Source organism: Vipera berus (assembly GCF_964194415.1).
Source record: "Vipera berus genome assembly, chromosome: 7".
Taxonomy (NCBI): domain Eukaryota; kingdom Metazoa; phylum Chordata; class Lepidosauria; order Squamata; family Viperidae; genus Vipera; species Vipera berus.
Window position 1 is genome coordinate 58,963 of NC_138209.1, and position 11,186 is coordinate 70,148.

Consider the following 11,186-nt stretch of genomic DNA (forward strand, 5'->3'; position numbering starts at 1 on the left):
TTGCGGCACTGCCTGGTTTCTGTTGTTCTGCCCCCTTCCGGCCTGGCTCAGCCACATCCTCTGCGCCAATAAACCACTTGTGACAGCCTGAGCGAGTCTCCTTCAGCTCCTTCCCGCCCCGCATGCCTCCCGCTGCCCCAGGAGCCCCTCAGGCACAGTCCCAGGGGCCAAAGCCCACCACTCGGGCTGCCTCTGGCACACGGGGGTGGAGGTGGGGGAGGGAAACAGGCCAGGCCCGGCAAAGGCTCTCCACGGTTTTCTGCAGTGACCAAAGGAAGCAGCAACCTCCTAAATGGCCTGGAATGTGCCAGGAGGCTTTCTGGTCTCGCTGCTGAAGGCTGCAGTCCCAAAGAAGTGACGTCCCTGTGGGTTCCCCAGGAGCGCCATCCTACCTTTAGGGGCCTTCCCGTACAGCGGCTTCCTGGCTTGGCCCGTGGGGCCCTCAGGCGAGGGTGGGGCCCTCTCAGAAGAGGCAGCATTTGCTGTCACTTTGGGGGCTCGCCCCGCCTCATACGAGAGTGCGTAAGCGTCCTCTCCCCCCACCCCCCAGAAAGAGCCTTTGGATAGACTGCTCCAGCCCAGCGCCCCTTCTCAGATCTCCCCCAGGTCTTCGTACACAGCGGCTGGCCGGTTCTCGTCCACAGACTGCTCGGGTCCCAGGGGGCCGGGGGCCGAAGGCAGTTTGAGCACGCGGCTGTAGAGGGGGTCGCTGCCGTTGTTGCTGTTGTTGCTGTTGCAGAGCCCCTCTGGGCCCGGTGTGGGAGCTGCTCTGGGCTTGCTGGCCTCTGGCTGAGCGGACTTCTTGTGTGCTCGGGGGGGCTTGGGGGCAGGGCTCGGCCTGGGAGGTTTCAGCCCGGCCTTTTGGTAGAAGGCAGGGACAGCATAATCGCCGGTTCCGGGAAGGCAGGGCAACTCATAGCCAGCTTGGCCCTCCAAGCCCTGAGTCCGCCAGGCCTCACAGGGGAGGCGTGCCTCATCATAGATGGCGGCCGAAGTGGGGGTGGGCCACTGGGCCCTTCCCTCAGGCTCATCGTAGATGTGCTGCTTGCCGCTCGGGAGCCCGTGGCCCCCGCCGGTCCATGGCTTGGGCTGCTCCTCCAGCAGGCTGGAGCCTCGGCCCGGCCCTTCTTCCTCACGCTGGCTGTCGATGGGGTCAGCGTAGAGGGAGTCCGGCTGGAGCCGCGAGCCCTTCACCGCATCCAGAGGCTCAGAGTAGACGTTGGTGGTGTCCTCCAAAGAGCCAGGCCTCCCAGAGGGGGGAGGCCACAGGGAGAGGGGAGGCCATTGGTTCTGCCCTTTGGGCACGGCGGCTTCCTTCTCCTCCCCGGCGACGCTGGGCCTGGCTGCCAGGGCGCTCCTGTGTGCCCGTCTCTCCGAGGCAGCAGCGCCCTCCCCCTCCAGGCTGAGGGAGTTGGCCAGGGTACTCTGGAGGTAGGAGACGCCCGGGGGCTCCATCTCAAGGGAGCTGCTGCTCTGCCGGTGCTCTTCCACCTGGGCCTTCTGAGCCTGAATTGCAGCCTCCACCACGTGGAAGATCTCATTGCCCTGCTTGGTCTCAAAGGTGAAGTTGCCGGGCCCGGATTCACAGCGCCGGCCAGCTTCGAAGGAGAACATCACCTGCCATAGGGAAGTGAGGCCCTGTGGTCAGCCAGGAGCACCCCAGGGCAAGTGGGGCAGCCCCTGACGAGCCTTCCCTCACAAAGCCAGTGCTGGGATATGTTTCTCTCCCTCTGGCTCAGCGAGTCCAACTTTTCCCTGCTTCCCAGATCTCGGGGTGGGGTGGGAGGAACAAGGCAGAACCCCAGAGGGCCAGCTCTTCTCCTGCCCGACAAGCTCACCTTGTCCCTGCCGTATCTGCGAAGGAGGCGATAAGGCCACGTGTAGAGGGGCAGGCTGGAGTGGGGCTCCCTCAGGACGAGCTCGTTCCAAGAGGCCTTCAGCACATACCTCCCTTGCAGCTTGCAGCGCTCGGCAGCTTCGGTCTTCTGTACGGTGACCCAGAACTCATTCACTGCAGCCAAGGGGAGACTCAGAGTGGACGGCTGTCCTTGTGGGGAGACCACCAGGCACCACCTCCCCATCCCTGGTAGAAGGGGTGGGGGTGGGAGAGCACATACCGCACTCACAGGAGCACCCTGCGCTTCCTGCCCACCTCCGTAGCTCCCAGTGCAGGGTCCAGTTTGAAAACCAGGAGCAGTCCCACCTCTCGCCCCCACGTGTGTTGCCGCTATATGAAAGCTGCTGAGGGGGACCAGCTGGACCATCCAAGCTACAGAAGGGATGTGCTGGTCACGCTCAGCCCTCAAGTCCTACCTTCTTCTCTTGAGCAGTAAATGGAGTTTGTGGCCATTTCCAGGTCCCGTTCTCCAACCGCCTCCGTGCCAGACGGGGTCATTTTCCCTGGGTTAGTCTGCGATGAGGGTCACAAAAGGTCTCAGTGGCAGCCCTGGCCTAGCACTTGAGCAAAAAGAGCTGATTCTTCCTCAGTTGCCCAAAGGCCTTGACAGGATTGGCAACTGCTCTGGTGTCAAGAGTTCAGATCCTGGTATTTGGTGCCCTCTGCAGAAATCCAATGAAGCTCTCCAACCCAGACAGAGCTCTCCAGATGAACAGATCCTAAGGGTGCCAATCCTGCCCCTCGGGAGCTCTTCCTAACAGTCTCTGGGCCCACCTAGCACTCCAGAATGGGAGCTGATGGCTTGAGGCCTCCAGATGCTTGGAGAGAGCTCTGGCATCACCCACCCACTTTCTTCACCGTCTCCTCACAGGTCTCCTGATCCAGCTTGTTCCTTGCCAGAAACTTGTTCCAGGTTTTTAAAGTAGGTCCCCTGAACTAGACATAGTGCTAAATTTGGGTCTGACCAAACCCAGAAGCTTTTGCTTGGTGACACAAATTCTGGAGGACTCTCACAAGAGTGCAAGGAGGGCGCAGCTCGGCCTCTCAGCCTCACACTGCATGCTCAACTCACCGGTCAATTTCTCAGGGCTTTCTTCTCCCTACCTCCCATGGACTTCTGTCGCTGCCGGTGGGGTGGCCTTGCCTCCCCCCCCTTTCCCTCCCCTAAAGCCATCCTGCGTGGGTGGGTCTATGCCCAGAATGCTTAGCTCTACCTTTGCTTCAGCCCCTCCCCCGGCTCACCAAAAAGGCTGCCTCACAGAGCTTCTCCACCCAGTCCGCCGCTTCCTGTGGCTCGGCAGCAAAGACATACGTGCGGCTGCTGGTCTCCAGGCAGAAGGCAGCAAAGCCCTCCTTGGGGGTGCAGTCCAGGGCAGGAGCCACACTCACACAGTCTGCCAGCCGCACAATCTTCTTGTCCAGCCTCTTGGTGTTGATCCGGTCAGCTGGAGCAGCCCCCTCCTTGCAGTCAAAGAACTCCAAACGGGCCACTCCGTGAGGACTTGCTGGGTACAGCACAAACCAGCTTTTCTTCCACCGCTGCAAACAAAGACAGGCTGTGACAGCAGATCAGGAATGGGGGAAACCAAAAAGGAAAAAAAGATTTCTTGGACTCCTTTCAGTCCGGAGTCGGGCCTGCCGATGGGACAGAGACAGCCTTGGCCGCACTCATGGATGCTGTCTGGCAGGACAGGGGCACTGCAACCATCCTCGCTCTCCTCGTGCTCTAGCCGCCTTCACCGACCAGGGCATCCTTCGGGGCCGGCGGCAGAGTTGTGCACCGGTTCAGCTCCTTTCTCCAAGGTCAATCCCAATTGGGGTTGATAGGGAGCTAGAGACGCAGCCCTCGACCACCCACAGGGCTCGGCACTCTTTCTAACATCTACACGAAGACCCCTCCGTCACCATGGGTTGAGGTGTCACCACTAGGCTGATGATACCGGCAGCTTCCTGCTCCTTAAGCAGGAGCTCTGAGTCCAAGAAGACCCACAAATGGCGCACCGGTCTTGGATGAGGAAATGCAGCTCCATCTCAAACGAAGCCCGGAAGGTCCCCAGAATGGGTGGTCCAGATTTCTGCTGCCACTGAGTAGTGCCAGGATTGAGCCTGAGGAGGTTCTACCTCATTCGGAGATTGGGAGGGGATCTCCAAGGGGTCAAGATGGATCATTTCCTTACCCAGTGGTTTCATGTAGATATGTTGAGATGGTGAGTTTGGAGCCCTGTGGCACCCCGACAAGTGAGGGGCTGTGGACTTGACCTCTTCCCCCTCCAGTACTCCCAACCCTCTCGCCTTTTCCGAAGAACACTGCAGTCCACGGCCTTGAAGGCTGCCCAGATATCAAGAAGCACAAGGATGGCTACATCATCTCCATTCCTGCTCCCACAAAGATCATCAACAAGCATGACCAGGAGGAGCCTGAAGCCTGGCTCCAGATAATCCGTTTCCTCCAGGATCTCCTGGGGCTTTTCCCTGACCAAACTCTCTACAACGTCCCTAAATGGAGAGCATACACCACTGTTTCCTTTAGAGCTGAAGGAACCAGCTCCTGTCCTGTCTCAGAGAAGCAGACACCATGGTGTGGATTCAACCAGGGGCTGCTTCCCAGACGAGTATAAAAACTCAGAAGGGACCCAAATGTCATAAAATCCCATCTACTTCACTGGGGGTCAGACTCCAACTCATCCCAGATAATATACGCCGGGCACCTCAGGTGGGCCTGTCCAGAGGAACTGCCACTCTGAGCAAATCAGTGTATCCACAGATAAGGAGAATACTCTTCACAGTAATCGGACAGATGTCCCTGTGCCTCATCCTTCCCCAGCAGGGATTGAATTATCTTAAATCAGGCTGCCTGCCGGATGGCTTGTGGCAAGCACAATAAAAGTGGAAGAATTAATAATTCTCACCTTTTTCAAGCATGTGATTCAGAAATGAATCAGAAGCCACTGAAGAACAGAAAAAGCACTCAAATAATTAGGGGCTATTTCTTAAAAAACATCTGCAAACCCAGAAGCCGGAGTAGACAATGGCATCCCGATTCTAATTCTAGAGAGATCAAGAAACAGGGAATGGCCCACCACTCTCTTCCCCAACTGCTAGATCTAGATCCCTCTATTCTATCTAAAGGCAGATGGATTTTTCTTTCATGGCTGGTGCAATCCCCTAACCAAAAAACTTGGCAACTCAGTCCATTGTGGGGTAGCAATTCCACGGCCAGACTACGGATTGTCCTTCCTCGCCCTGGTCCTGAACCACTTCCTCTTGCCAGAGTGAGAGGACAAACAGTATGATCCCACCACCCAGTCACCTTGCCCATCCAAGCCAAAAGACCAAGAATCACAGGCCCTTGCTCGTTCGTGGCTATTTCTGTCCCTTAGTACAGTGGCAGTCAAACAGTTTGGATCATTCTGCAGATTTTGATCAAGAAAGAATAGCGTTAGTCTTTCCAAATTACCCCCAAGGTGGAATCTGCCCTTCTCGTGGAAATAGGGGGTGGGGTCAATTCTCCCATATGGGGATTGAAAGTGCTTTGCAACAGCGAAATAAAGCGGTAAAAAAATACTAATTCACATTAATCCAGCAAGGATTAGAATAAATTGGCATTCAACCAGTCGATTTAAGATCATAATGAAAAGAGAAAACGTGATATTAAAACCGAGGCATGCTTAAGAGTAACCAACAGCTGAAGGGAAAGGATGGAGACTGAAGCCTCTGGCCACTCCTACCAAGAACTGCGACCATCGAGATTCCTCTTCCCAGTAGGTCCACAGTCATCTGAGGGTCATCTTCGGTCATTTGTAGTTGCTCCCATTCAAATCTAGGGAGTGGGCCACCAAAAAACCTACTTTGGTGGCAAAATCAGCTGTTTGTCGGCAGGAGAAAAAAACTGCCTTGCCACTCAGCACGCCATTTTCAGAGGACATTCTCATTTACAGGGTTTCAAGGATGCTTCCCTTTTTAGCTCAGATGCCATCATTGTCTGCGATATGAGGAACCTCTTTCCTTCCGGACACACTTTGCCTGCTTGCCTGCTTGCAGGGAATTGCATTTACCACTTAGAAGCCCGTTTCCTCCTTGTGGAGTCCTCAAACTGGCCTCCTCCAATATGTTCCCCCACTAATTCTGAACCTTGAGAATTTCATAAATCACCAATGTCAGGACAGGACAATGAAAACTTCTACTCCTTTTTACTGCAAGGATTTAGTGTTAATACCTGCCCCAAAGTGGATCCATTTCCAGGTCTCCACTTCCGAGATGAAAAGCTTTGCAGCCAAGGCAGGGGCTTGACACGGGCAGCAGAGGAGCCATCCTGAGACAGGCTGAGGTCCCTTATCGCTTCCTTCTGCTCCTTCTAGGGAAGGTTCTTGTTTTAAAATCAGCGAGGCTATTATGGCTTACCTATGTCTTAAGTTTGTTGCCATTGTGATCAGTTTCCAATCAGTTCAGTAGCTCTCACATTTTGTAAACGGTCCTGAGGGGCATGTCCAAAGCTACCTAGCATAATTGGGTGGGGGATCGTCATTTATAGCAGTACTATTTATTACAGATTAAATACAACCACATTTGGGACATAATCTGTGGCCTCAGGGATTAATTATTTCGGATTTTGTGCTACAACTCAATATTGCCCAGAGCCTTTCTGTCTGATGGATAAAACTGCTTCCCTATTTTATTTTATTTTCTATTCTTTTTTCACTTTTTTCACTGTCTTTCTATTCCCAGAGTACTGGCTAGGCTCGATGCAGTCACTTAAAGGGAGTTTGGGGAGCACTGGCCGTTTTGGCAGATTCCTGCTTCCTTGTCCTCTTAACACCCTACCGCTCCCTTTCCTGATCTTCCTTCAAAGGTTGAATTCAGAAGTACCATATCAACCAACCATCTCCTTCATCCTACCAGGTTTCCTTTGTGCAGATATGTATCCTGGCCCTCAGCCTTCTGGGCTAAGCATCAATGCTGCTCAGGAAATGATTTCACCCAACAGGAAGTTCTGGTTGCCACTTCCAAAGCTAACTGGTTTCCCTGTGGTAACTACTCAAAAGCGTATGGATTTATTTTATTAAATTTCTAAGGTCACTCAAATCTGCACCAGCTCTGGAAAGATAAGAGCCAAAACTAAATACAGATAAAATACCAATAAGAAACCCCAAACCTCTGCCCCAAACACCATCATTTCTAACCGAAACTTTCAGAGGACCTCCTGCTCGCCCAACTCAAGGCCTGAGGAAAGGGGCCCGTGCCCTTTTAAAACCAGTAAGGGGGCTGGGCATATTTGATGCGGTTCCAAAAGGCAGGTACTGCAAGAGGGAAGGGCTGCCCCGGCCAGATGGCACTGCTTCAGTGACAGGACCAGGAGAGCCATCTGCCAGATGTTACCAGTGGGGCAAAAAGCAGCTTTAGAGAGTGCAAGGAAGGGCTTCGCAGCCGCCTTGAATTGCACCCAGAAGCCTTCTGGTGAGAAAGGGGTGGTGTGGTGGTGATGCTGCATGAAGTAGAGAGTAAGGATAATGACAGAAATATGCACAAGGTGTTACCTACTATGCAAAAGGAGCTGAAATCATTTTTTAAGTCCAGAGTAAGGAGTTACATTTGGAAGCAGCCTCTGATTCATAGGAGGAGAAGGAACAGCACAAGGAGACTTGCAAGATTCTGATATTAGAGCCAAGCGGTTGCAGCCGCTTTTCTTGTGGAGTTGATTCCCCGACCTGATCTACCTTTATATGGCGGCCATATAAATTGATTAAAAAAATAAAAGAGGAGCCAGCAACCTAGTTCAGAACTGAAGGTGAAAAGTTAACTAGCTCAATAGTCACCTTTGACTGAGGCACGAGAAAAAGTGAGCCGGTGATTGAACAGCAACCTGGTAAGGAAGGCCTAACCTGGATACCAGAACCGGAAATGGGCAAAGCAGCCACAAGCAGCCCTGCTTTCTGCTCCACGCCCTTACAGCCCCTGCCAGCCACAGGGGTGAGTAGCTGGCTGCTGCCTCTTGCCCCTTTCAGAATTAACCTCAGGACCAGAAAGCTGCTTTCTTCCACTCTGGAGCCTGAACTGCATTTCCCGTGTGCAGGAGACAGAACCAGCCCCCCCCCTGCGCAGGGATGAGAGTAACCTCCCCACCCGCATTCAGGAAGATCTTTGGGCCCAAAGAGTTGTCAGCTCATGCCCCCCCTTTTTTTTAAAGGGATGGTTTTTCTCTTACACTGTGCACTGCTTTAATAGAGGGAGATACTTGTTGCGTAGATTTCTTGTGTACACTAGCAGTTTTCAAACTTTTACAAGTTGTACTACAGGGCAGCCGAAGAAAAATTCAAGGATCCCCCAAGCAAGAAGCAAAGCTCAAGCGACAGAAAACTGGCTGCGTTTTTGTGCTCTCCCTCCACCTGCCAGGAACCCCCACCCCCACCCCGGTTCTGCAGAAGTTTGAAGAGCCCGATCTGCGCTATCCAGTGGGAAGCTCTACAGGTAGCAACCCAATACACAAAGCAGGTTCAGCCCAAGAGCCAAAGGTGGGGTTTTTCTACCCCCTCCCCTCTCCCCCCCCCCCCGCAAAAGGCCGAGAAACCACCACAGGCGGGCTGCGGGAAAGAAGTGGAGGCCAGCCCGCCCCGGGTTGCAGCCCAGCAGGAGGGTCTTCCTCACGACTGTGCCCTGCGCCTGCCTCCTCCTCCTGGGAGCAACGCCTGTCCTGAATTCAGCAGCCCGCCAACCGGCACCAGGGCGGGGCACCGGCGGGGGGAAAGGCTAGCACGGCTCGCGGCTCCGTCTGCCCCGCGGTCCAAAAACCAGGAAGTGCGAGCCCGCCGCCGGGCTTCCTCCCCGAGAGCGGAAGGGGTCCTGCCCGGGCTCCGAGCGGCGCGGAGCCTGGTCCGGGAAGGAGGAAGGGAGGGGTGCGGGCGGCGGCACCGGGACTCCGTTTGGGGCAGCGCCACCGTCCTTCGGCTCTGCCCCAGCAGGGGAGCCTCCCGACCAAAGGGGGCGGCCTGGTCGCCGCGCCGAGCGCACTTCGGGGGAGCGCTTCCCCCGCGCGGCGGGAGCGAAAGAGAAGGCAACGGAGGCGGCTGCCGGGCAAGGGACCGCCCGTTCCTCCCGCCTGGCTGCAGGGGAAGGGGAGGGGGCGAGGCGACGAGGAAGGCGCGCAGGAGCCCGGAACCCCCGACCGGAGATCCCCGCCTCGCGCGACTACCTTGGCCCCCAGGAGCAACCCCGGCGGCTGCTGGAGCAGGAGCGGCCCCGACTTCACCGGTGGGTCCATCCGGAAACTGGGCTGGGCGCGACCAGGCACGGCAGGCGACGGCCAAGCGGAGCCACTCCGGATCCGTCGGAAGAGGGCGGGCTCCTCGAGGGCGCGTCACGCGCCCCGCCTCCCCCGGCCAGGGGCGGCCGCCGGAGTGGGCTGCGCGCAGCTAGCGGGCCCCGGAAGGAAGGCGCCTCCGAGCGCGTGCAAAGCGCCGAATCGGGCTGGAAGGAAGACGCTTCACCCGCGCTGCGGTTCCCGACGCGCTCCTTCGGGAAGCAGAAGGCTGCGCTGGCCGGGCGATCTGGCCAATTATAGACCCGGGACAAGAGGCTCTTGGGGGAGACCCATTTTGCTCTGGCTTGGGCGGCCGAACCGCCCCGACTCTGTCCTGGCAGGAGATGGAAGCGGAGGGAAAGGAGAAGCTCCAGCCGAAGGGTCCTCCTGGACTCTGAACCGGGGCAGGAGCAGCAGCTGCGGACCTTTGCTTCCTTCCAAGGGCTTCCGGGAGGCGCTTTTCATGCCCTCCGAGTTGACCACTGAAGGGAAGGCACCGAGTGAGAGAGGCCCGAGGCACCGGGGGGGGGGGCCAGACTCAAGTGGGGTCCCGGCTGCTGTCTGAGGATGGCTCTTGGGCAGATGGTTCTGGCAGCTTGGGCAGGACTCAACTCTGTCATTGGTTAGTTATCATCCTCCCACTCGTTCAGACTCATGGCAGCCTACCAGAAAAAACCTGGGGCACAACATTTATGAACAATAAACATCCCCCCTCTGATCTGAACCAATTGACCTCTGAAAGCGCAACGATCTCCACAGGCACAAGCCAACAAACACCAACCAATAGCATGCCAAGACAAATGAACTGGAACCATCACTCTTCTGCTTAAAGTTGGTTATAATATCCCAGCGATAAAGAGTGGCCACCCTCTGCCCCCAACAGGCCTTTGCAAGGCCACCTCCTTGGGGTGAGCCGAATAGGCCCCACTGCTGGAGCTGCAGCAGGGAAGTTTCCCTTCCAGACATTGCCTCTTGGGCGGGGGAGGGCACTTCCGGCTGCTGCTGCTTCCTTGGTGTGGAGGGATGGACCCTTAGAGGCCCACACCAGCCCTTGGAACTGGTGCCCCGGGGTCACCTTGGATAGGTGGATCACTGCAGCTGGGAATTGTAGCTCATTGCAAGTGGAATCTGCCTTTGAAAATGGGCTGGAGGCTTCCCTTACAGACTGGGCCTGGGCGCTTTGAAAGTACGACTCGGTCATACGCTCCTCATTTCTGGCCCCATGCCAGGGATTTGGGGCCCCAGGACTAAAAGGAAGACTTGTTGAGAGGAGCCCCTAGAGCAGGGGTAGGGAGCCTTGACTTTTATGACTTGTGGACTTCAACTCCCAGAATTCCTGAATCACCATGGCTGGTTCAGGAATTCTGGGTATTGAAGTCCACAAGTCATAAAACAGCCAAGGTTCATTCCCCCTCCCCTAGAGAAATCAAATAAATACCTCTGGTAGCATCGTGGGGGACCTCAGTCTGGATGCCTTCATGTGGGGCTACCTGGATTGAGTCACTTTGTGACACCCCCATCTTCTGAAATGACACACACACCCCTACACCCATGATACCAACTTTATTCTGCTCAGGGCCAGGTTAATACACTTTGTTCTCTCACGCTTTAAAATAATAATGTTGACTTCTGTCATGCTGCCATTCAGATTTTGTGTAAATTGGGGTGTGTGGTTTTTCTTGTCCTACGGTCTAATGTTCTGCTTCCTGAGTCTGATTTACCTGTTTTAAGCTCCCCTGAGGAAAAAATGGTTCTAAAGGGCAGATGCAAAGGCTGAAGTGAACGAAATGTAATCCTGGTAGTTTTCACACCAGCCCCTTCGGTGGATGATGCAAAGGCGAGTGGGAGACTGCTCAGAAAGAGGGGATGTCACATCTTCCACCGCCCAAGCAGATCAGCTACATTGGACCCAGAAGGACTTGGGGCAGAGCCTGTAGAGAAGGCGCTGGTGTGGAACATCCTGCACCCTTGGAAAGAAGCATGTAGAGGTTAATG

At 55.5% G+C, this 11,186-nt stretch overlaps 1 protein-coding gene across 1 annotated transcript; it reads right to left on the reverse strand.

Annotated features, from left to right (window-relative positions):
* Window positions 1–569: 569 nt before the first annotated feature.
* DOK1 (docking protein 1) lies at window positions 570–9,292 on the reverse strand. Its single transcript, XM_081332646.1, has 5 exons — window positions 9,084–9,292; window positions 3,140–3,436; window positions 2,314–2,410; window positions 1,839–2,011; window positions 570–1,617 (listed from the first exon to the last, which is right to left on the reverse strand). The coding sequence occupies exons 1-5, from the start codon at window positions 9,150–9,152 to the stop codon at window positions 592–594; spliced, it is 1,662 nt and encodes a 553-aa protein (XP_081188772.1). The 5' UTR covers window positions 9,153–9,292; the 3' UTR covers window positions 570–591.
* Window positions 9,293–11,186: the final 1,894 nt, after the last annotated feature.